Below are 25,335 nucleotides of genomic sequence, written 5' to 3' on the forward strand. Positions count from 1 at the left end.
AGTTGCCTCTGTGGGACCTGCAAGTCATGATTCCGAGTTGTGGATTCATGAGTCATTGATGTTTGCCTGCATTACAATTTACAACACTTGGAGGAGACCATTCTCCATTTCTTGCATGAATGTGATACTTCTTGCATCGAGCTGTTCTTTCATTTTTTTTAATCATGTAAGCTTTATAATCATTGCATTTTTTGTCATTGCTCTTTTTGTTTGTTGTCTTGATGTTATATGTCCTCTTAGGCAAGTCACATTTACTATATGACTTGCCTATTTATATTCATATATATAGTTAATTCGTCTTTTGCAACACTAATAAATATTAAGAGGAAACAGTGACATTTATTGAAACCAAAACAACTAGCATTTTTGAAAACAGAATCATGCACAAATCAAGTGCTAAAACAAAACAAAAAAAGTTATCAATTCGGAACAAGAGATTCAGAGAATATGCTCAACATGCAAGAAGTTGAATCTTGATCTTCTGTAACATCCCTACAACATCTTTCATGTTTGTCCTTCTTGTTGGAGATTCAGCACAACGATCTAATGCTACTTTCATGATTGATGCAACGATATTTAACTCCTTCTGTAAGCGATTATCCATTGGTGTAACCAAGTTGTCATCCATAACGTCCATTACTGCCTCTGGGAGTGAATAACTCACCCATTACTTCAAGCTAAGATCTCCCTCAAACTCACTAGGCTTTCTCCTAGTAAATGTTTCCAGCAACATAATCTCGTAACTATAGACATCACATTTTATTGACACCAGTCCATCCAGTCCATACTCTACAGTCAAACAATTAATTAAAAGATGCAATATACTTTCTTAATTGAAAAAAAAAGAATAAGAGGAAAAATCAATGTTCAAATTAGCAAAAACAAAGAGACATACCCGGTGCTATATAACCAAATGTTGCTAAGGTTTTAGTGTATAAATCAGTCTCATCTTCACCAAGCAGTTTTGAAATATCAAAGTCGCTTAGGTGGGCAACCACATCCTCGTCCAGCAAGACGTTACTAGGCTTCAGATCACAGTGAATCACGGGTAACGAGCACCCATGATGGAGATATTCCAACGTGCGTGCTACATCTATCATAATGCTTAGTCTCTGCCTGATGTGTAGGAAGTAGTTGTGCGAATACAAATACTTGTCAAGACTTCCATTAGGCATATACTCGAGCACTAAAGCCTTGAAATCAAGGTTGGAATAACCGGTGATGACTTTCACAAGATTCATATGGCGAAGGCTGCGCTAAACTTCACATTCTGTATTGAAACTCTTGAATGCTGCTTCCAGTTGCAGATTGAACACTTTAACTGCAATGGCAGTCCCACTCCTGAGAACAAACAAGTCATCAATTTGGAACAAGAGATTACGAGATCATCTCAGCGTGCAAGAAGTTGAATCTTGATCTTCGGTAACATCCCTACAACATCTTTCATGTTTGTCCTTCTTGCTTGTAAAATACAGAGAGAATGGAGCAATCTTCAATGTTTTATTAATCCAAAAAGGAGAGTTATTTGTAGGTGTACAGATAATCTATATAAGGAAAACAAAATAAGAAAATCCCTAAATAGCTATGATTGTGTTGTGATTGAGCTATGTATCTTATAGGAAAATGTCTCTATGTATATTCTATAACACTACCCCTCAAGTTGGAGCATAGATGTTAATTATGCCCAACTTGTTACAAAGATATTCCACCCGAGTTCCATTTAAAGCCTTCCAAAATATATCACCCAATTGCTCTCCTGTCTTCACATATCCAATAGAAATCATGTTCTCTTGAATCTTCTCATGAACAAAGTGACAGCCAACCTCTATGTGTTTCGTCCGTTCATGGTACACTGGATTTGAGGCAATATGTAGAGCAGCCTGATTATCACACCAACGTTTTGCTGGAGACAAAGGGTTCAAACCGATCTCAACTAAAAGGTGATGAATCCATAGTATTTCACATGCGGACCATAGCTCTATACTCAGACTCTACACTAGATCGAGATACAACAGTTTGTTTCTTGATCCTCCAAGATACCATATTCCCACCAACAAAAACGCAATGGCCAGTAGTAAATCTTCTAGCAATTCTTGATCCAGCCCAATCAGCATCTGCGAAACACTTAATACGAGTATGTCCGTGGTCGCTATACAAAAATGACAAGGCCAGGAGCTTCTTTCAAGTAGCACAAGATCTGTTCCAAGGCTGCCCAATATTTGATTGTCGGTGCAGACATGAATTGACTGACAATACTGACTGCATATGCAATATCTGGACGGGTCATTGTGAGGTAGTTCAATTTTCCAACCAATTTCCTATATCTTTCTGGATCATCAAGAAGATCACCATCATCCTTAGTTAGATGAACAGTAGGAACCATTGGTGTATGACATGGTTTGGCTCCCAATTTTCCCATTTCTGCAAGTAGATCAAGTACATACTTTCTTTGGGACAAGAAAATTCCTTTCTTACTTCTTGCTATTTCGACACCCAAAAAGTATTTCAGTTGCCCCAAATCTTTGGTATGAAACTTGGCATGTAAAAACTCTTTCAGAGAAGAAATTCCTGCACAATCATCTCTTGTAATAACAATATCATCAACATAAACAACCAAAAGAATAATACCAACTATTGACTGTCTATAGAAACTAAGTGATCACACTTGCTCTTCTTCAATCCAAATTCCTGAACTACATCGCTAAATTTTTCAAACCAAGCACGAGGACTTTGCTTTAAACCATATAGAGATTTTCTCAGATGACAAACTTTTCCATACTCCCCCTGAGCAATAAACCCAGATGGTTTCTCCATATACACTTCTTCATTGAGATCACCATGAAGAAATGCATTTTTGATATCCAACTTATGTAAGGGCCAATGCTGAGAAGCAGCCAAAGAAATAAACAAGAGAATAGAGGTGAGCTTGGATACCGAGGAGAAGGTATCAGAATAATCTACCACATAAGTCTGAGCATAGCCTTTAGCCACAAGTCTGGCCTTAGGTCTTGCAACAGAGCCATCGGGATTAATTTTGACCGCAAAGATCCATTTGCATCCAACTGCTTTCTTTCCTTTGGGTAAATCTACCTAATCCCAAGTGTGATTTTCATCTAAAACATGCATCTCCTCAAGCATTGCATCATGCCATCCAAGATGGTTCAAGGCATCCTTCACTATTTTGGAGATAGAGATAGAGTCTAGAGAGGCAACCATACAACTAGATGCAACTGATAAGTGGTCATAAGAGACAAAGTTAGCAATGGAATATGTGGATTTACACTGATGTGTACCTTTTCGAAGAGCAATAGGGAGGTCAAGATTTTCTGGAGGATCAAGTGGAGTAACATCTGATGATAAAGGAATTGTATCATCGATTTCCCACCTCGTTGAGTAAACTTGAACAATTGGCCGTCTTGCTGGCGCAGATAAAATAGGTGTTGATGGCACAATAGTGGATTGGTGCTCAATAGAAGGACGAGGATAGGGAAAAACAATTTCTTCTGACTTTTCTTTCACAACACGACTAACCTGGTAGACTAACCACTCATCTTATTCCCCCTGACTTGTAGAATTGGGAGGTGCATAGAAGAATGGCGTAGTCTCGAAAAATGCCACATCAGTTGACACCAAATATCTACCTAGCTTAGTAGAATAACATTGATATCCCTTTTGAAGGTAAGAATAACCCAAGAAAACACACTTCAATGCCTTAGGGTCCAACTTTGTAACATGTGGTCGAACATCTCGAACATAACATGTGCTTCCAAATACCTTAGGTTCCACCGAAAACAATGACTTATTTGGAAAAAGAACATTATAAGGCACATTACCGGCAAGCATAGTCGATGGCATGCAATTTATCAAAAAACAAGCAGTAGAGACCGCATCAACCCAAAATTGTTTAGGAACCTTCATTTGGAACAAAAGTGCCCGAGTTGTCTCAAGTAGATGCCTATTTTTCCTTTGAGCAACTCCATTTTGAGAGGGTGTATCAACACATGAAGTCTGATGGAGAATACTGTGTTGTCTCATATAGGATCTAAATACTTCTGACATATATTCTTTAGCATTATCGCTCCTTAGAATATGGACTGAGGCATTGAACTGAGTTTTGACTTCAACACAAAAGGCAGAAAAATGAGTAAACACTTCAGATCGACTATTCATAAAGTAAATCCAAGTCATTCGAGAAAAATCATCTACAAAAGTGACAAAATATTTATGATCTGTTTTAGAAACAACTGGACATGGTCCAGACATCAAAATGTACGAACTCAAAAGTTGACGCAACTCAATTATTAATCCTTGGACCTAACGAGGTACGATGGTGTTTTGCAAATTGACATGACTCACAGTCCAAGGAAGAAATATTATGAAATTGTGGACAGAGCTTCTTCAACAGAGGTAGAGAATGATGTCCCAATCGACAATGTGTTTCAAATGGAGATACAACACTGGAGAAGGCAATAGACCGAGACTCTCATTCATCGAGAATGTATAGATCAGCATAAACACGTCCTTTTCCAATTACCTGATGTGTTATAAGATCACGAAACAGACAATGATCGGGAAAGAACGAGATATAACAATTAAGGTCTCTTGTAAGTTTACTGACAGATATCAAATTGAAAGCCAATTTTGGTAGACTTAACATAGATGACAAGGTAATAGATGAGGTTGGCTTAACAGTTCCAGATCCAACACTGTTACAAGTTGATCTGTCAGCTACAGTAACTGGAGATGGTGCTTTGTGGGGTCGAAAGCTTGAAAAGATATTAGGATTACCTGTCATGTGATTTGTAGCACATGAATCAATGACCCATTTATTTGAAGCGGTGAGAAGACATACTTTATTGGACTTAGCAAAAACAACAACTCAAGTGGATTTTTCATATTGAGAGAATTTAGCGAAGTCCTCCACCGAAACCAAAGCCATTTTGTTAGGTGATGAAATAGAAGCACCAAGAACTTCAGACCTTTGAGATACCAGATTATGACTAGTCATTGTTCCAATTAAATACTCAATGTATCAAAAACAAATTGAGAGGTGAAACCAGCAAAATTCCATGAAGTAGAAATATCCCAACAGATTTCCAGATGATCAAGGGTTAATAGACCTTGGTTGATCCAATTAAACTAATTCTTCACTTAGAGTAAACAATCAATCAAGCTAGAGATTCACAGAGGAAAATTCGACCAAACTTTTAGCAGTAATCTAACCCCAAAATCAAAAAATACATGTCAATCGATTTTACCCAAGGAAAACAAAGTTTAAGGAACCTGGAATGCTCGGAAATCAACCCAACTGAGGTCTGTTAAACAAGAGACCACAAAATCTGACTGGAAATAGTAAGACGATGCTGGAAATAAAAATCTGATATGATTCAGATGTTACACACGCCCCCACGTGCCTCTATGCAGAAGCTACCTGAAATAGTTTGCCGGAGCGTGAGCCTTGTACTCTTCCCTGCCACCCACCAGATTCTGGTTCTTATAGATCGAGTGAGGTGGTTCTCCGTAGGTTGGCTATGAGATTGGAATATCAAGTTCCAAGTACCTCTCAGTACCAGACGTGACCAACCGAGCCACTTCTGGATAATTTCCTGAGCTGGCAGATACCAGTGATTCAAAAAGAGAGAGAAAAAAAGAAACAGAAAAAAAGATATGCTCTGATACCATGTAAATTACAAAGAGAATGGAGCAATCTTCAATGTTTAAATCCAAAAAGGAGAGTTATTTGTAGGTGTACAGATAATCTATATAAGGAAAACAAAATCAGAAAATCCCTAAATATCTCTATCTATGATTGTGTTATGTATCTTATAGGAAAATGTGTCTATGTACATTCTATAACATTGCTGGAGATTCAATACAACAATCTAATGCCACTTTCATGATTGATGCGTGTGTGAACACACCTGGTGTGTTCTTGATCATTATTGTTTCTCACTTGGGAGATAAAAAGTATAAAATTAAATGAGATATTTGGAAGGTGTTTGACTAAGCTTATAGGCTTGTTAAACTAGGTTATAAACAAGATTTTTTGCTTGCGTACCTGTTTAGTAAACCAATCAAATGTCATAAGTTGATTACCCTAACTTAATATTTTTTAGGTTATGAACACTTTTGATTTGACCGTCTTACTATTTTATCCTTCATTTTTTTTAAAACTTCTCAAAAAAAACTTTTCCAATATAAATCTCATAACTTCCTCTTCACTAAGATATACAGTGTTCCTCTTTTTCTTTACAAGGTCACATTCAGATTTATACTTTTTTTAAAAACAAATTAAGGTTATTTTAGTTATTTTAATAAAGGAAAAAGGCTCAAATATGTCATCGAACTTTCAGAAATGCTCATTTATGTCATCCGTTGAAGTTTGGCTCATATACGTCATTGTCATTTAAGAAAAGTATCATCCATGTCATTATTTTCTAACTCCTGTTTTGCAAAATCATTTTTTACACCCCAAACAATTTTTAACACTTTTCAATTGAGGTGTTTAGATTAAATGTACTATTTTTGCTTCTTCATTAAGAACACTAAGAAACATTATCAACTCTCATATTTCAAACTTCTTTGACCTCTGAGCTAGATACCAAAACTCAATATTTTTTGAGCTTGAATTCAACCTAACTCAACAAGATCCACTTGAAATTTCTTTAAAGTTTCAAATTTTATTTTTTTTTGGTTTCCCACCCGGTGTCCGGAGCCCACGTTGGAGCTCCGACTAAATCCGGATCGCGCACTGCCAGGCCCAGTCGAGAGTGGCGCTCCCAACAAGATTTTCTTCATACCCACGACTCAAACCCGAGACCTCTGGTTAATGGTGAAGCACTCCCATCAGTGCACCACAACCCATGTTGGTAAAGTTTCAAAATTTCAACATTCTTTAATGGTAGAATTTTCTCCACAACTTCAAATCATTTGAAAATTTGAACATAAATTCACAAAACACTAGGGAACAAAGATCTAATGTCAAAAACAATAACAAAAACATGAATCATAACATATTTTCGAAATTCTAGGACCGATTTTCGTTTTTTTGGATTCTTTTTAAATCGGGTGAGTTTTTAAAATTCCACAGACGATTTTAGAATTTTTTTAAAAAACAAAATAATGATGTGATCGAAATTTGAGATGATTTCGTGAAAAATTGAAGATGTTGGAAATTTGGGAGTTGTTGATGTTCTTCATGTGTTTTTGGAGAAGAAGAAGCAAAAATGGTACATTTGATCCAAAACTCCACTTGAAAAAGTGTTAAAAGTTGTTTGGAGCGTAAAAAATGGTTTTGCAAAACCAGAGTTAAAAATAGTGAAATAAATGATGTTGACACCCAATTTTGGACCTCCACAATACAAATTAATCATCAAACTTCTTAAATTCCAAACGATTTGAAATAATTGACTTTATATAATTCAAAATATTTTTTCAAGTTAGTTTAAAGTAATTTTGTCATTTTTATAATTTTTTGAATAATATATATGTTTTACATAATTATGTATATATTAATTAATATATTTTATGAATATTTGAAAATAGTCTCAAAAATATTTTATTTTAATTAAATATTTGGCTATTGATTTTGGTTATATAATAGTTTATATTTTAAATTATTTAGTTTATAATTAAGTTAATTATTTTATTTCGTCAAGATTAAGAAGCTCGCTAATTAATTTTTATTGATTCGCCTTATTTAGTTTTTAGCTGAATTACCGACTAAATTCGCTTCGGTTAAAATGTTAATTCGATTTGGCTAGGTTTGAAATTCGTACTTAATTGCAAGACCAAGAAGTTGACCCTTTTATTTTTCAAATTCCTGCAGCCCACTTCCATAAATCAGCAGCAACATACCAACAATGCAAGCAATTTCCAGTAGCCCATCAAAATTCCCAGCCCATCCTCTCACTCCCTCTTTGTTTTCCAACTCCCAGCCGACCCAAACCAGGCCCAATCCCCGACCCGGCCCAAATCCTTTTCTCAGCAGCAAAAGAAGACCCAGAAACGTCTTCAACAGCAGCTCAAAACAGCAACAATACAACGTCTCTTCATGGCGTCAATTCCAGCGATTCCAATCCAATCGCGCGTACCAGCGATTCCAATCCAACAGTTGTGTCGTCTTCCTCCCGTCCCTTTCCAATTTATACCTGCAGCAGAGCACGCGTCTTACCCCCTTTCCTCTTCTGGAATGGGGCGATTTTTCAGATAAAAGGTGTTTATCCTTAATGGTGAAAGGATTTCGAATTTGAATTTTGGAAATAGGCCTTGTTCTCACCCGGAAAATCAGCCTCTTTCCCCTCCAAAAATCCGAACCCTAGTTTTCTTCTATATATTCCTCTTTATTCATTGTAAAGACAGGAATTTTATTTTATTTTTTTGGTTTTAGAAAATTGAGAGTAAAGGGCGTTGTTTTTTTAGTGAACAAAATTTCCACGTAAGAGATTTGGGCGACTCTTTGGTAGAGAACTTTTGGTTTTTCTTCATCAATATATAGATAGAAATTGATAGAGAGAAAAGGGTCAGAAGTCACAAAGGTCATACAAAATATACATCAAGTATATTCTTCTTAGCGTTTCTTCCTGGTTGCTGGAAATTTGCCGGAATCCTCGGAGTCCTCCGGAGTCGTTGGTGGAAAATTTATCGTCCTCTGCTCCTTGTTCTTGCTCACTGCCCAAAATGAGGTAATTCTCCTTCCCGACAACACCTTCTCCGTCTCTTTACTTATTTTGATTTGCTATGTGGGAGGATTCTTAATCTGGGGCTGGTTTATTATTGTGTGTCTTTGAGTTTATAGTAGTCTAATGTGAATATATGTGTTCGGAAGGTTTCATGAGTTATGTTGGTGTCGACTTAAGTCTCTGCTGTTTTGTATATGGTGTTGAAGTTTCTCTGTTGCGTTATCCAATTCTGTTTTATGGTTTCACTTCTCGAATTTGCCTCTTGAATGTTGTTAAGTTTATGTCTTAGCTTAGAATTCGACGTTATAATTTTCCTTTTTCCACCTCAAGTTGGATAAAGAAATTAAGACGTCAAGATTTCGAGTTTACCTCATTTTTACTGCTCGTGTGTGAGTCTTTGAGTCGAATATTTGTCAGAACCTATTTGTGTACACCCATGTTCTGCCGGCTTGAGTTTATATTCTTCTCCACCTCTTGTGAGTTTGATCTGAAATGGTGTTTTCTGTCTATACAAGGGTTCAGGGAATATAGCTTGTATGTGACCAATTAGTCAAGTTCTCTTATTTGGGTCGAGTTGAAATCCTTCCATGATGTAGTGGTGGTGTTTTGTTCCTATATGTACTTACAAAGCATGAACTATTTCCCTTTCTTCACTCTTAATAACTTTATGTTGACAGAATCTCATTTTAGAAAAAAAATCATGGCTTGTACTCCAAACTCTTTTGTATTTAACTGTATGCTCTCTTTAAGGAAGGCCAAAATCGATGAGAATATGTTATATTTCTAAAGCATTTGTAGTGACTCATTCTTTGATACTATTACATTTTTTCTTTTGTTATTTTAATAATGAGGTAGTAAATGGGTTTCCTTTGGCAGTCGCATTTGCTTATAAATTATTAGTAAATGGGTTCCTTGTTGGCTTTGAAATTTGACTTTGTTAAATCTGAGTTTACATGACTTTCATTGCCTTTGACTGTGATAAATGATGTTCTTATTAGTTACTGTTGATTGAACTTTGTTTAAAGTTGAATTTAAATCAATCAAATGTCGTGTGGTTATTTTTGTTTGTCTTATCATCGTGAGTAGATGCTAACTCTTATTTATGTGTTCTTTTCATGTGAAATATCCCCCGAGTCTTCACGGACTCTATTTCTTCTCCTTGCATTTTCCCATCGGGCCACGAGGGCCCAATATGCGTGTTTCTCGAGTCAATCCCATGGCAAATTCTGAAGTCGGTGAACAGGTCCTATTGGGAACAATACAGGGACCAAAAGCCAAATTTTGACGTCCGAAAAGTCCAAAAAGGCTGAATATACTTGTTGTATACATGGGTATACAATACAATATACAGGCTCAAAATGGTGATACACAGGTGCTGAAAATGCGGAAACAAGTCCCTAAAATCTCAAGTATAGATGGCACAAGAAAGGGGCTCAAAAGCCTCAGAAATTTCCAACAGATTTTTGAGCGAAAATGGGCCAACCCATCATTTTGGACCTAATGTTTAGACTTAGGCCAGGAAAATAATTTGGGGCCCGTCAAAATTTGAGAATTTGGGCAAGATTGGCCCAAGTCCAATATTCTTTCCTTCGCTCTTTATTTATTTGTTATTATGTTGACTAACATCATATTCGACTTTGGTTTTGACTTAATTAATTCCTCAAGGATAGCCATCTCTTTTTCATATTCAAGTTATATATATATTCTAATTAAAATATTTATGTTTTAATACTTTAATTTTATTATTAGCCTTGTCAACACTTAAGTTATTTCCCCTTAGAATAACCCCCCCTTTAATCCTATCTCCCTTAAGATGATAATAATAATAATAATAATAATAGTAATAATAATAATAATAATAATAAAAATAAAAATAAAAAAATAAAAACTATAAGTTTGTTTACTTAGCTAATGTCTTTCTCAAAATTAGTCAAGTCATTTTAGTCAAATCACCGGTCAACCGCAAGTTAGCGGGCATTTCGAGGGCCTAACACCTTCTTGGAATGTATATTTGAACTCAAACCCTTTTTCAATTGATTTTTTCTATTTAAATCTTTTGAAAACCTTAAGTGTTTTTTTTCTTGATTTTTTACTAAAAAATTAAGTGGCGACTCTGTTTAGACAAAACCTTCCTCAAAGATGCATACTCCCATGTTTGATCGAACCTGTGGCGCCACACTTTCTTGTTTTTGGAAGCTTAACCGATCTGGGTAAGCGTCTTCTTCTTCAATTTTTGGACTTTGTAACTTCTTCTTTCATGATTAAGATCCATCCTTTACATTGTAGCTAAGTACAAAGTATGAAAATGAGTTGAAATCAAGGTCTTTTAATCTCTCTGTTGAAAGTGTGCCCTGCGTGTGAATTGAAATTCCAGTGGCTTCAAATGTGTGACCAGATGTATAACTTATTTTGCCTCATTCGAATTGAGCTCTTTTTATTTGAAAAAAAAAGCTCTGCCCTTTGTATTGACATATTTTTTATCTGCAAAAATATAAACTGTCTCTCCAGTAGGCTATTAGTCTTGTTGTAAATTGGACCGAAGTGAACTCGTCTGAATTCTTGCTATGTTAGAAATCTGAATTTGAATTCTTCCATATCGTATTCACTTATCATGATGTTGGCTAGTGTCTAAAAAAGGCCTTTGATCAAATGATAAAAGAAAACTCCCCTTCCTTGATGTTGTGTTGCTGTGAAATCCTTTTAGTTTTGATCCTTAAGTTTGGCACTAGTTGTTTTTCAAGGTTTAGGATTTTCCTGGGTAGTTCGGTGAAAGTGGAAAAACTCAATCTCCCTTCTCTATCCGAAGCTAGATTAGCCATGTAATCCGCCAATGTATTCCCTTCCCTATAAGCATGTTGGATCCTAACTTGACATTGAAGTGCTAGAGCCTTGATATCACTTACTAGAATAGCAATATGCCAAGGCACTTCCCAAATTCCGGCTAGTATCTTCACCAAAATTAAAGAATCTGTTTTGATGCATACCTTATCGAGACATATGGCAACACAGTGATAAATTGCTTCTTTGATTGCAATTGCCTCTGCCTCAATGTTGGTGCATTCATTGATTTCTTCCCCTTGAGCGTAGATTAGATCCCCTTTATGATTTCTCAAGCAAAACCCATAAGCACTTCTACCTGGATTACCCCTTGATGCTCCATCAATGTTGCATTTTAGGGTACCTAACTCAGGTGGTTTCCATGTGATAGATGAATAGTATATTTTGGGCTTGTAATTTCCCAAAAAATCTATTATATCTGGCCAACTTCTAGGAATTTGTTGCATAGCGGGATAAGTTATTTACACCAATCTCCATATGTCATTGCTAACTCTATAAATCAGACTGTTGTAACTCATCCCTCTTCCATGTTTGATACTACTCCTTCTTTTCCATAAATGCCATAGAATAGTTGTTGGTACTGCAGTGATAATAGGTCTTAGCTTTGAGCAAAATGGTGTTGTCCACCATTTTTGAATCACTTGTGAAAGCTGCAAACCTTTGATATTTATTCCTGCAAAATTAGCAAACAATCTCCATAGCCTTGCAGCTATGGATGAGGTTAGAAAAAGGTGCGACATAGTCTCCCCATTAGGATTTTGGCAACACCAACATTGAGATACAAGTTGAATTCCAATATTTTGCATAACTTCATCTATTGGAATTCTAAACTTCCATAGTCTCCAAAGGAAAAATGACATTTTGAAAGGCAATTTGTTAATCCACATATGCTTAAAAATGTCTTCCTTTTCCTCTTTCAGTCTTATGTATCCCCAAGCACTCTTCACAGAGAATCTCCCCGTTGTTTCCAGCATCCACTTTGCCTGGTCAATATCACTATTAATATCTGGAGGTGGTATGTTTCTAATAATATGCTGCACATACTCCTCTGGCATACAATCCCTTCGCTCATGTATATTCCATTCTTCCATCCCTGCGAAAGTGTTAACCTCTATTTCCTCTTCCTCGGCTTCTGGTAAGACATGATAAAGTGATCCCAAGCCTGTCCAATTGTCGTACCAGATGTATTTCACTAACTTCTATCACATTTCAAAAAAAAGAAATAATTTAGTACTTCTTATTCATATTTTTATAGCATATAGAATAAAATTTTGGGGCCTTCAATTTGGGGGTCTAATTGTCTTTTTTTTTTTTTTCACCTGGGGTCTAATGTCTAAAACACTTGATTTAGTGGCTTTCCCATTCAACCGACACTGACAACATATAATTAGCGGAAGACTTAGAATATTTTTTCTCTTTCACTACACTAATCTCAATATAAACACGATATAATACTTTTCATCTTTTACCCTCTATGTTTTCTTATATATAAAATAATGAAAGACCTTCACTATTTATAGAAAGATTATAGGGTAATAAATGAAATGTTGCACAATCACATTACACATGATTAAATATTGAAATTCTCAAATACTTGAAATGCATTTTGCTCCAACACATTACATAAGAATACTGTGCAAAATTAAAGGTAAAAGAACACAAACTCACTCATCCTCTGCATCAGTAAAAAGCACAAAACAAAGGATAGAAGCACTGAACTCATTCCGTTTCAAGATTTGCCGGTAATCAAAGGAAATAGTGATATTTATTGCAACCATCTAGAATTTCTGAAAACTGAATCATGCACAAATCAAGTGCTAAAAAATAGAAGCAATCTTTACATGAATCCCAAAATTTAGCAAACAAGTGATTGATTTGTAACAAGAGATTCTGAGAAAATGCTCAACATGTAAGAAGTTGAATCTTGATCTTCTGTAGCATCCCTACAACATCTTTCATGTTTGTCCTTCTTGCCGGAGATTCAACACAACAATCTAATGCCACTTTCATGATTGATGCCACAACATCTAGCTCCTTCTGTAAGCAATTGTCCATTGGTACTGTTACCAAATTGGCATCTACAACGTCCATTACTGCCTCGGGGAGTGAATAACTCACCCATTGCTTCAAGCTAAGATCTCCTTCAAACTCAGTAGGCTTTCTCCTAGTAAACGTTTCCAGCAACATGATCCCGTAACTATAGACATCACATTTTATTGACACCAGTCCATCCAGTCCATACTCTACAGTCAGACAATTAATTTAAATATGCAATATACTTTCTTGATTGAAAAACAAAAGATGAAAAATCAATGTTCAAATTAGCAAAAACAAAGAGACGTACCCGGTGCAATATAACCAAATGTTGCTAACGTTTTAGTGTATAAATCACTCTCATCTTCACCAAGCAGTTTTGAAATACCAAAGTCACTTAGGTGGGCAACCATATCCTCATCCAGCAAGACGTTACTAGGCTTTAGGTCACAGTGAATCACCGGAGAGGAGCATCCATGATGAAGATATTCCAAAGCACATGCAACATCTATCATAATGCTTAGTCTCTGCCTGATGTCTAGGAAGTAGTTGTGCGAATACAAATACTTGTCAAGACTTCCATTAGGCATATACTCGAGCACTAAAGCCTTAAAATCAAGGTTGGAACAACTAGTGATGACTTTCACGAGATTTCTATGGCGAAGGCTACGCAAAACTTCACACTCTATATCGAAACTCTTGAATGCCGCTTCCAGTTGCAGATTGAACACTTTAACTGCAATGGCAGTCCCACTCCTGAGAACGCCTTTGTAAACAGAGCCAAAACTTCCAGAGCCAATCAGATTAGTACTCTCGCTAAGTGAATCAGTTGCTTGGAGCAGTTCATAGTAAGAAATTCTTTCTGTTGTTGCGATAGACAATGAATCAGCTCGTTGAGGAACTCTTTTACCTCTTCTATACCTTATCCATATAAACACAAAGGCAAGAGGAACAAATACAAGTGCAATTCCCAGCATAAGAAATAGAGCAAACATTTGTTTCCTATTTGATCTGTGCTTTGATGAAGTGGGGCATCGCGGGACACTAAATCTTGAAGAACCACACAATGCTTCATTGTCGATAAAAAACTGACTCGAGAGGTTCTTGAAAGGACCCCCCGAGGGTATTTCACCATACAATTTGTTGTCAGAAACATTGAAATACTTGAGGTATTGAAGTTTCTCCATAGACATAGGAATGGTTCCTGATATATTATTATGAGAAATGTCTAGGAATTCCAAACCTACCATGTTGCTCACTGAGTCAGGTATAGATCCTTGCAACTTGTTGCGTCTCAAAGAAAGATGCACCAGATTTTGCAATCCTCCAATTTCCCTAGGAATTCCATTTGAAAATTGATTCATTGACAGATCCATATATGTCACAGCCTTTAGATTTCCAATTTCTGGAGGTAAAGAACCAACCATGTTGTTTGATGACAAGTTAAGAACCATTAGATTTTTAAGATTTCCTATGCTTGTTGGTATATTGGAACTCAATTTATTGGAATACATATGTATCTCTCTAAGGGAAGTGACGTTCCCTAAACAATTAGGAAGAGATCCTGAAAGTTGATTTTGTCCCAAGTAAATAGCACCCAAATGCTGCAATTTACATAAATTATCTCCAATAAATCCCGTAAGCTTGTTGTTGTTCAAGTACAGGCGCTGAAGGTTTCTCAAGTTACGAGTTGAGGTAGGAATTGATCCAATCAAGTTATTATTAGAAAGATCAAGGTCTAATAAGCTGCTTAAGTTGCCAACTTCATTTGGAATCTGACCGTTAATCTTGCAAGCAGCGGCATAAAACTTTACAAGAGATTTGGAGAAATTCCCTACAGAGACTGGAAGCATGCCATTTAGAGGGTTGAAAGATAGAGAAAGAGTTGTTAATCTTCTGCAATTGGTTAAGGAAGTGAGGAAGCTTAAAAATGAATCACTGGTTAAATTGTTTCCCCACAAGTTTAGGAAGTTTAGATGAGTCAAATATCCAAGAGAATTGGGTATTAAGCCACTGAGTTTGTTATCTGAAAGCTCTAGATCAGTAAGCTTTGAACAATTGGAGATAGAATGAGGAATAGTCCCAACAAGATTGGTTAAGGTATGCAGATAAAGTATTTCAATGTTGGGTAAGGTAGAACCTATGTTTGGTGGTAGAGTTCCTGATAGATTGTTGGCTGAAAGTTGAATTGTTCTCAGTCGTGATATGTTGAAGATCTCCATTGGAAGTGAACCACTAAAACTATTAAACCCAACATCAAATTCCACCAACTCAACGAGATTTCTTATATCTTTGGGTATTTCACCTGTCAACACGTGAAGAAAGAATGAGTTTAACTAGCTCAATACAGATCGCTATAACTTTGAATACGTACCAGTAAACGTATTTTCCTTAAGATTTAAGAATTGCATCTTGGTTAAGTTGCCAATCTCCCGTGGTAAGAATCCACTAAGATTGTTGCCCCACAGTAACAATGATTGCAGCGATGAGCTATTGAATATGGAGATCGGGATAGAGCCGGTAATCTGGTTATTCTCCACGCTTAAGTCCACCAAATTAACAAGATTTCCGATTTCTTGTGGAATTATACCTGCATTCAATGTGTAATAAAGAAAGATGTGAGGTAATTAGATACAATAGTAGTAGCATTCATAAGATAAAACATATATACCTGTGAAATGGTTGTATCCAAGATACAATCTCTGCAAGTTACTCAATCTTCCAATTTCATTATGTATTGGTCCATCAAAATTATTTCCAGATAGAGACAATATTTGAAGTCGTGAACAATTTGACAAGCTTGTAGGCATATGACCATCAAGCTTGTTTCTGGATAGATAAAGCTCTTTGAGTATTGGGAGATCATTGCATAAACCATTGGGAAGATCTCCTGATAGGCTATTATATGAAAATGAAATGACTTCAATTCTAGAAATATTGAATATTGTGAATGGTATAGAACCCGTAAGCTGATTTTGTTCTATGGACAACGATTTCAGGTTGTGAAGATTGCCAATCTCTTCCGGGATGTTTCCTTCAAGTAAATTGGTAGATATTTCTAAAATCTCCAACCTTGAGGCATTCGAGAGTGACGGAGGAATGGAACCAGTAAAACTGTTACTCCTAAGGTTTACAACTTGAAGTTGGTGTAAAAACCCAAACCAAGAAGGAATTTCCCCTCTGAAGCTGTTTAAACTTAAATCAAGAAACTTAAGCCGACGCAAATGTGCCATTTCTTGAGGCAAATTTCCATGGAAATGGTTGTTTCCCAAGTCAAGAGAAACAAGAAATGTGAGGTTTCCAAAATCACGGGGAATTCTGCCTGTAAGAGCCAAGTTGGAAAGCTTCAACGACTTCACTCGCTGGTTACGAGAACCACAAATGACTCCAACCCAACGGCAAACAGAAATAGCAGGAGACCAACTTTCATTCAAGAAGTGAAAGGGGTCGGAACTAATTTGGGATTTAAAAGAGAGAAGAGCTAATTGATCAGTGTTAATGTTGGTTTGGGTCATAACATAGTGAGGCAACAAGAGTATTGTTAAGAATAAAATAGTGACGGCTTTCTCCATTAGTGCAAATATTAGTACTAGTAACCTGTGGTTTACAGACTTTGAATAGCAATAAGATCTCTTTTTAGGAGATTTTTCCATTCAATCAAGTATTTCACATCTCAATCAGAATTGTCAAATATGGAGGCAAAAAATTCCTCTAATCAGCCAACTAAGACATGGCAAATCAACCACGTCTTGCTTTATTTATTGTGTGCTTAATTCTTTGTAAATAGTCTTGCTTTCATATTCTCTAGAATTGTGTGATGAAAAGTAGGACCTACAGTGGAAAAGGACCTCTGCTAAATTTGTTTTCCTAATATAGTTATATCTCATTATTATTATTACTAGTTTCTGATAACGTGTGTTACACGTTGCCCTTACTATTATTATAATTTTTTTATTTATTTAATAGTGAGTTATAAGATAGAAAATACTGAAATTAACAATATATAATTTTACTATTTATTTATTATTCATTAAAAAAAATCATAAAATAGAATGGTACATTTGCTATCAAACCAGAAATATGCGAAACTAATTAAGAGAATATAGTCTCTAAATTCCTGATTGAAAAATAATAATAAATGTATATAATGCCTTTAATGAAATAACAAAGGCGCGAGACAAATTTATCAGAAATATAAATTTCAATTACATATTATGCATACTACAACAAAAAGATCCTAAAATATGTACCAAACAAATGACTTATTTTTCTATAAAGCACCTAAACATCGAAGTTTAACGACAATACGATAAAATTGCCTGGAGAATGCAATTACTTATGATAAGTCCACGGATCTACATATGAGTATATTTTATTGTATTTATATAAAATATAGCACTATTTGTGTTAACTTTTGATGATATGATGCTTCAGTATTCATGAAAAATTCAACACTCTATTCGAATAGTAAAAATAATTAATATCTTTTAGTTTTGAAATTTAATTTTTAATAAACAGAAAATAAATTAACAAAATAAGAAAAACAGACAAACCAATAATAACATTATAAACATGTTTGTGATGAGTCATGTATAATTTGAAGGAAAAAATATTACAAATTCAAACTCAAGAGAACATAATATCTAAGACATAGGAAGATTAAAATATGTTCTCTAACTAAAATCTTAATCTTCAATCACCCAAAAATTAAATAGGAGAAGGAAAGACTCTTATAAGAGAAATGATGATTTATACAATCTAAAAGCCTGTATGTGAAAATAAGAGAACAAATATATTGCATAAAAAAAAAAATTATAGCTGCGAAAAATACCATGTGTGATTCTCAAAGGTAAAATTATTTTACTAATTATATACTTTCATCATATTTATTGTTGAAATTTCACCTTTTCAAAAATGAAAAACAAGCTAAGGAAAAATAAAGTAAAAAGGGGAAAAAGGAACAAATAAAGATTAATAAAATAGAGAAAGGGAAAAAAAACCCAGTGAATAAATGTGTTATAAAAATCCTCGGATCAATCTATATACCTTGAATTCCAAGAACACTTCAAATTGCATCACAAATTAATCTAAAAAGAGGCATATTCTACAATAAGAGAGCGGGGAGCGTTAGAAGAAAACAACAAAGAAATAGTGTTAAAAATTTGAAACCTTCCAGATTCAAAAACAGAAAATTGATGAAGGGCAGGAGGACTATGACATAATCAGTTCCTCACCGTTGTCGCTGTCGAGAAATCGCTGCAGGCACCACACTTCATATGTTCTTCATGATTGTCTTTGAGTCTTCGGTTTCTTAACTAAAATGGTGTTCCTATATCTGCCATGCCTTTTGAAATGTCTATGAAGATGAAATGATTTACTTAAAGATGTAACATATATAGTTTCTTGGGAAAAGGCTCAAAAATGTCGTTAACCTATTAGAAAAGGTTCAAAAATGTCCTCCTTCTATTTATTGGTTTAAAAATACCATCAACGTTTTCTTTAGGCTCAAAAATACCTTTTAAAAAAGGGAAAATGGTCAAATATGCCCTAAACTATTCGAAAAGCTCTAGATATACCCCGTTCAAAGTTTGGCTCACTCATGCCCTTGCCGTCCAACTTTTGGTCTAGATATGCCCTTATGACGTTAAATTGTCCTGCTGGAAATTTCCAACTCATTTTATATTTCTTTAAATGTCAAATGGAATTGCCACGTCATTTTTATATTACCACGTGTTATTTATATTAAAAGGGAAAGGGGTCGCTTATGCCCCTAAACTATCCGACCCACTTTTAAAACACATATCCGACCCATAAATCACCCATCTTTTAAATAACCTATTCGATCCGTTTTCAACAATTTTGTTTTATTTTTATTTTTTTCGAAAAATCCCAAAAATGAGTAATTGATTAATAAAAAATAGGAAAAATATAAACTAACGCCAAAAATTTACAAATAAATATAGTCATATTTTATCAAATGACTCAAATCACGAGATGAAATCGCATAACCAAAGCTACTTAGTGAAATAGAATAAATTGTTGCTCATGAGGTATAAGTTGTTATTCTAATTTTCAAGCAATTTTTTTCAAAGTTAAGGTCATTTTTTTTAAAAAAATATTATTAAAAGGCTAATAAAAAATTCAAGACGAACACTTTGAATCATTATTTTTCAACTGCAGGAGCTGAAATGTGGTTATTTGTTGAATTTTAGCGAATGATTTTCCCTTTAATGTCTCAGATATGAAATATATCCATTATTTTCAAGACACTGATAAAGCAATCAGTACATGAATGCGTAGCTTACTGCATGATTTGTTGCCCGCAACATGTTCGACGTTTAGCCTCAATGAATTTCTGCAAATTGTTTTGTTTGTTTTCTAATAAGTCTTAGGTGTTCAACAATGTACGATTTTGAGTCATGGATTCATTCATTGATGTTTGTGTAGTTTGCCTGCATTACAAATTACAACCTTGGATGAGATCCTTCTTCTGTTCTTCATATATAGCTTGCATGAATGCATTTTTTGTCATTGCTCTTTTTGTTTGTTATCTTGATGTCTTAGTGTTTCCCATGTAAAACATTTATTATATTACTTGCTTATTTGTATTCATATAGTTTCCACCAACAATTTACAAAAATATCATTCTGCTTCAAGATTTTCAAGAGGATCAATTTGGTTGTAGTTTTTAAGAGGAAACAGTGACATTTATTGCAACGAACTAGCATTTCTGTAAACAGAATCATGCACAAATCAAGTGCTAAAACAAAACAAAAAAAGTGATCGATTCGAAACAAGAGATTCAGAGAACATGATCAGCATGCAAGAAGTTGAATCTTGATCTTCTGTAGCATCCCTACAACATCTTTCATGTTTGTCCTTCTTATCGGAGATTCAGCACAACAATCTAATGCTACTTTCATGATTGATGCCACGATATCTAACTCCTTCTGTAAGCGATTATCCATTGGTGTAACCAAGTTGGCATCCATAACGTCCATTACTGCCTCTGGGAGTGAATAACTCACCCATTGCTTCAAGCTAAGATCTCCCTCAAAATCACTAGGCTTTCTCCTAGTAAATGTTTCCAGCAACATAATCCCGTAACTATAAACATCACATTTTATTGACACCAGTCCATCCAGTCCATACTCTACAGTCAACAATTAATTAAAAGATGCAATATACTTTCTTGATTGGAAAAAATAATAATAAGAGGAAAAATCAATGTTCAAATTAGCAAAAACAAAGAGACGTACCCGGTGCTATATAACCAAATGTTGCTAAGGTTTTTGTGTATAAATCACTCTCATCTTCACCGAGCAGTTTTGAAATACCAAAGTCACTTAGGTGGGCAACCATATCCTCATCCAACAAGACGTTACTAGGCTTTAGATCACAGTGAATCACGGGCGAGGAGCATCCATGATGGAGATATTCCAACGCACATGCCACATCTATCATAATGCTTAGTCTCTGGCTGATATCTAGGAAGTAGTTGTGCGAATACAAATAATTGTCAAGACTTCCATTAGGCATATACTCGAGCACTAAAGCCTTAAAATCCAGGTTGGAGCAACTAGTGATGACTTTCACGAGATTCCTATGGCGAAGGCTGCGCAAAACTTCACATTCTGTATCAAAACTCTTGAATGCCGCTTCCAGTTGCAGATTGAACACTTTAACTGCAATGGCAGTCCCACTTCTGAGAACACCTTTGTAAACAGAGCCAAAACCTCCAGAACCAATCAGATTACTCTCGCTAAGCGACTCAGTTGCTTGGAGCAGTTCATAGTATGAAATTCTTTCTCTTGTGACGGTAGACAATGAGTCTGCTTGTTGAGGATCACTTTTACCTCTTCTATACCTTATCCATACAAACACAAAGGTAATAGGAACAAATACAAGTGCAATTCCCAGCACAAGAAATAGAACATGCATTTTTTTCCTATTTGATCTATGCTTTGATGATGTGGGCGCATGGTGGGACACTAAACCTTGAAGAACCACACAATGCTTCATTGTCGATGAAAAATTGACTCGAGAGGTTCTTGAAAGGACCCCCCGAGGGTATTTCACCGTACAGCTTGTTGACAGAAACATTGAAATACTTCAGGTTTTGAAGTTTCTCCATATACATAGGAATGGTTCCTGATATATTATTATGAGAAATGTCTAGGAATTCCAAACCTACCATGTTGCTCACTGAGTCAGGTATAGATCCTTGCAACTTGTTGTGTCTCAAAGAAAGATGCACCAGATTTTGCAATCCTCCAATTTCCCTAGGAATTCCATTTGAGAATTGATTCATCGACAGATCCATATGTGTCACAGCTTTTAGATTTCCAATTTCTGGTGGTAAAGAACCAACCATGTTGTTTGAGGATAAGTCAAGCTCCATTAAATCCTTAAGATTCCCTAAACTTGGTGGTATATTGGAAATCAATTTATTGGAACCAAGATGTATCAATCTAAGGGAAGTAACATTCCCTAAACAATTAGGAAGAGATCCTGAAAGTTGATTTTGTCCCAAGTAAATAGCACCCAAATGCTGCAATTTACAAATGTTATCTCCAATAAATCCTGTAAGTTTGTTGTAACTCAAGTTGAAGCGCTGAAGGTTTCTCAAGTTGCCAATTGATGTGGGAATTGATCCAACCAGGTTGTTTCCAGAAAGATCAAGCTCTAATAAGTTGCTTAAGTTCCCAACTTCATTTGGAATTCGCCCTTTAATATTGCAAGAACTGGCGTAAAACATTGTAAGAGAAGTGGAAAGGTTCCCTGCAGATACTGGAAGCATGCCGTTTAACGGGTTCAAAGATAGAAAAAGAATTGTTAAATTTCTACAATTGGTTAAGGAAGTGAGGAAGCTAAACGATGAGTCACTTGTTAAATTGTTTGCTGCCAAGTTTAGGAACTGTAGATTAGCCAAATATCCAAGAGAATTGGGAATCAAGCCAGTAAGTTTATTATTTGAAAGCTCTAGATAGTAAGTTTTGAACAATTGGAAATAGAATGAGGAATAGTCCCAACAAGATTTGTTAAGACACCCAAATAAAGCTCTTCAATGTTGGGTAAGACAGAATCTATGCTTGATGGTAGAGTTCCTGATAGATTATTGTTTGTAAGAGAAATTATCCTCAAGCGTGAAGTACTGTTGAACATCTCTATTTGAAGTGAACCACTGAAACTATTTAACCCGAGACTAAGTACCTCCAACTCCATCATATTGCTTATCTCTTTGGGTATTTCACCTAAAGAAATTAAGAATGAGTTAGTTCAAGCTAGTACATGTTTATAATTTTCCTATCACTTCGAATACGTACTAATAAATGTATTTTCTCTAAGATCTAGAATCTGTATCTTGGTTAAGTTGCCAATCTCTCGTGGTAAGGATCCCTTGAGATTGTTCCGCCATAGTCCAAAACGTTGCAGTGAGGAGATATTGAATATGTTGATCGGGATAGAGCCGCTAATCTGGTTATCCTCCATGCCTAAATCCGCCAAATTAGCAAGATTTCCTAACTCTTGTGGAATTATTCCTGCAGTTCAAGTTCAATATTACAAGTGTTCATAAAAGAATCCATAAAACAACTAATAATTCTGTAGCTAGGATCGTACCTGTGAAATGGTTAGATCCAAGATACAATATCTGCAAATTACTCAATCTTCCAATTTCACTATGTATTCGTCCGTCAAACTCATTGCCTGATAAATTCAATATTTGAAGTTGTGAACAATTTGACAGGCTTGTAGGCATATGACCACGAAGTTTGTTTGTGGATAGATAAAGCCCTTTGAGTATTGGGAGACCGTTGCATAAACCATTGGGAAGATTTCCTGATAAGCTATTGTCTGTAAATGCAATGAATTCGATTCTAGAAATATTGAAAATTGTGAACGGTATAGAACCCGCAAGTTTATTATGTTGTATGGACAACAATTTCATCTTGTGTAGATTGCCAATCCCTTCTGGAATGTTCCCTTGAAGTAAATTACGAGATAAATCTAATGCCTCCAGCCTTGAGGCATTCGAGAGTGATGGAGGAATAGAACCTATGAGATTATTTCCATACAAGCTTAAAACTCTCAGGTTTATAAGACTTCCAATCACTTCTGGGATTTCACCCTCTATGGAATTGAAATTCAGATTCAAAGTCTCAAGTGTGGAAATATTAGAGAATGAAGAAGGGATGGAACCAATGAAACTATTATTTCCAAGATTTAGATCTTGAAGTTGGTGTAAAAACCCAAACCAAGAAGGAATTTCCCCTCTAAAGTTGTTGAAACTTAAATCAAGAAACTTAAGCCGATGCAAATATGCCATTTCTTGAGGCAAATATCCCTGGAAATTGTTGCTTCCCAAGTCAAGAGAACCAAGAAATGTGAGGTTTCCAAAATCACGGGGAATCCTGCCTGTAAGAGCCATGTTGGAAAGATTCAAGGACTTCACTCGATGGTGATGAGAACCACAAGTGACTCCTACCCAACGACAAACAGAAATAGCGGGAGACCAGCTTTCATTCAAGAAGTGAAAGGGATCCGAAATGATTTGAGATTTTAAAGAAAGAAGAGCTAACTGATCAGTAGTAATGTTGGTTTCGGTCATAACATAGTGAAGCAACAAGAGTATTGTTAAGAGAAAAATAGTAAAGGCTTTCTCCATTAGTGCAAATATTAGTACTAGTAACCTGTGGTTTTGAGACTTTAAATAGCAACAAGATCTCTTTTTAGGAGATTTTTCTATTCAATACCAATACCACCAAATCAACCAAATCTTGCTTTCATAATTCTGTAGAATTCTGTAGTCAAAAGTAGTGCTGCATTTATCAACTTACTACTCCTACAATATGTATGAAAGGTTGGCAAAAAGTTGAAGTGGCAGACCAAGAAAAAAAAATATTACTAGTGTTTGACTTGGAAAGGAGTCACCACTAACTTCTATAATCATAATGTATGGACGCTCAAGATATAGTGTACAATTTCTTCAAGATATACTCTAATTAGTTACTTCAAGTTAGTGAAAGAATCCAAACCAAGAAGGAACCTCAACTATGAAGTTGTTCAAACTTAAATCAAGAAACTTGAGCCGACGCAAGGTGTCATTTCTTGAGTCAAATTTCCCTGGAAATTGTTGTTTACTGTTAGTGAGTTGAAGTCTCACATTGGTTAGGGAATAGATTGACGATCAATTTAATAGACTTGGGGTAATCCTCTCCTCTTGAGCTATTCTCTAGAATTGTGTGATGAAAAGTAGTGCCACATTTACTAACTTATACTACTATACGGATGATACATTTCTTTTTTTTCTCAGGTACTAGCAACTCTCTGACTCTTATGCTAAACACCCTCAACAATTATGAAGACATCTCTGGTCAACTAGTGAACATGAATAAATCTTGCTATTTGGTGGCTCCAAACACATATGCCGATACAAATTGAGGAATTAAATCAATCCATTGACGTAACTGGTAAAGTTGGACTTGGTGACATGTGACCAGAAGGTGTGGAAATAGCCTTTTGTAGAAATGTAGGGTAAGGACTAAGGACCCTTGCAGTTCGGTCCTTTCCTGAATCGCACACATAGTGGGAGCTTAGTGCACCGAATTGCTTTATATTGGCTTCAACAGCAACTTTCCTTTTATATATCTTGGATATCCAAACTAGTTGTGAAGAAAAAAGGTGGCATACTTTAGTGGCCAAGATCACTGGAAAGTTACATGGAAAATTATATATCTGTGACTGATCCCCCTAAAACAATGAAGCAAATTGTGAGTTACGT

General features: G+C 35.6%; 1 protein-coding gene across 6 annotated transcripts; it reads right to left on the reverse strand.

Annotated features, from left to right (window-relative positions):
• Positions 1-610: 610 nt before the first annotated feature.
• Positions 611-24,297, reverse strand: LOC125825944 (probable LRR receptor-like serine/threonine-protein kinase At3g47570). Of its 6 annotated transcripts, XM_049505233.1 has the most exons (5): positions 23,175-24,291; positions 22,880-23,095; positions 21,123-22,807; positions 13,864-14,173; positions 13,400-13,762 (listed from the first exon to the last, which is right to left on the reverse strand). In XM_049505233.1, exons 3-5 carry the CDS (start codon positions 21,654-21,656, stop codon positions 13,422-13,424), a joined length of 1,185 nt encoding a protein of 394 aa, XP_049361190.1. In that variant the 5' UTR covers positions 21,657-22,807; positions 22,880-23,095; positions 23,175-24,291; the 3' UTR covers positions 13,400-13,421. The 6 variants fall into 6 exon arrangements, 5 of the variants coding, with proteins under 5 accessions (XP_049361192.1, XP_049361190.1, XP_049361189.1 ...); XM_049505235.1 differs by lacking the exons at positions 13,400-13,762; positions 13,864-14,173 and adding an exon at positions 611-789 and having other exon boundaries at positions 20,813-22,807; positions 23,175-24,241; XM_049505232.1 differs by lacking the exon at positions 13,864-14,173 and having other exon boundaries at positions 20,813-22,807; positions 23,175-24,249.
• Between the last annotated feature and the right edge of the window lie 1,038 nt (positions 24,298-25,335).

Source organism: Solanum verrucosum, unplaced genomic scaffold, assembly GCF_900185275.1.
Source record: "Solanum verrucosum unplaced genomic scaffold, falcon-dt-bn FXZP01000161.1, whole genome shotgun sequence".
NCBI classification, from domain to species: Eukaryota; Viridiplantae; Streptophyta; class Magnoliopsida; order Solanales; family Solanaceae; genus Solanum; species Solanum verrucosum.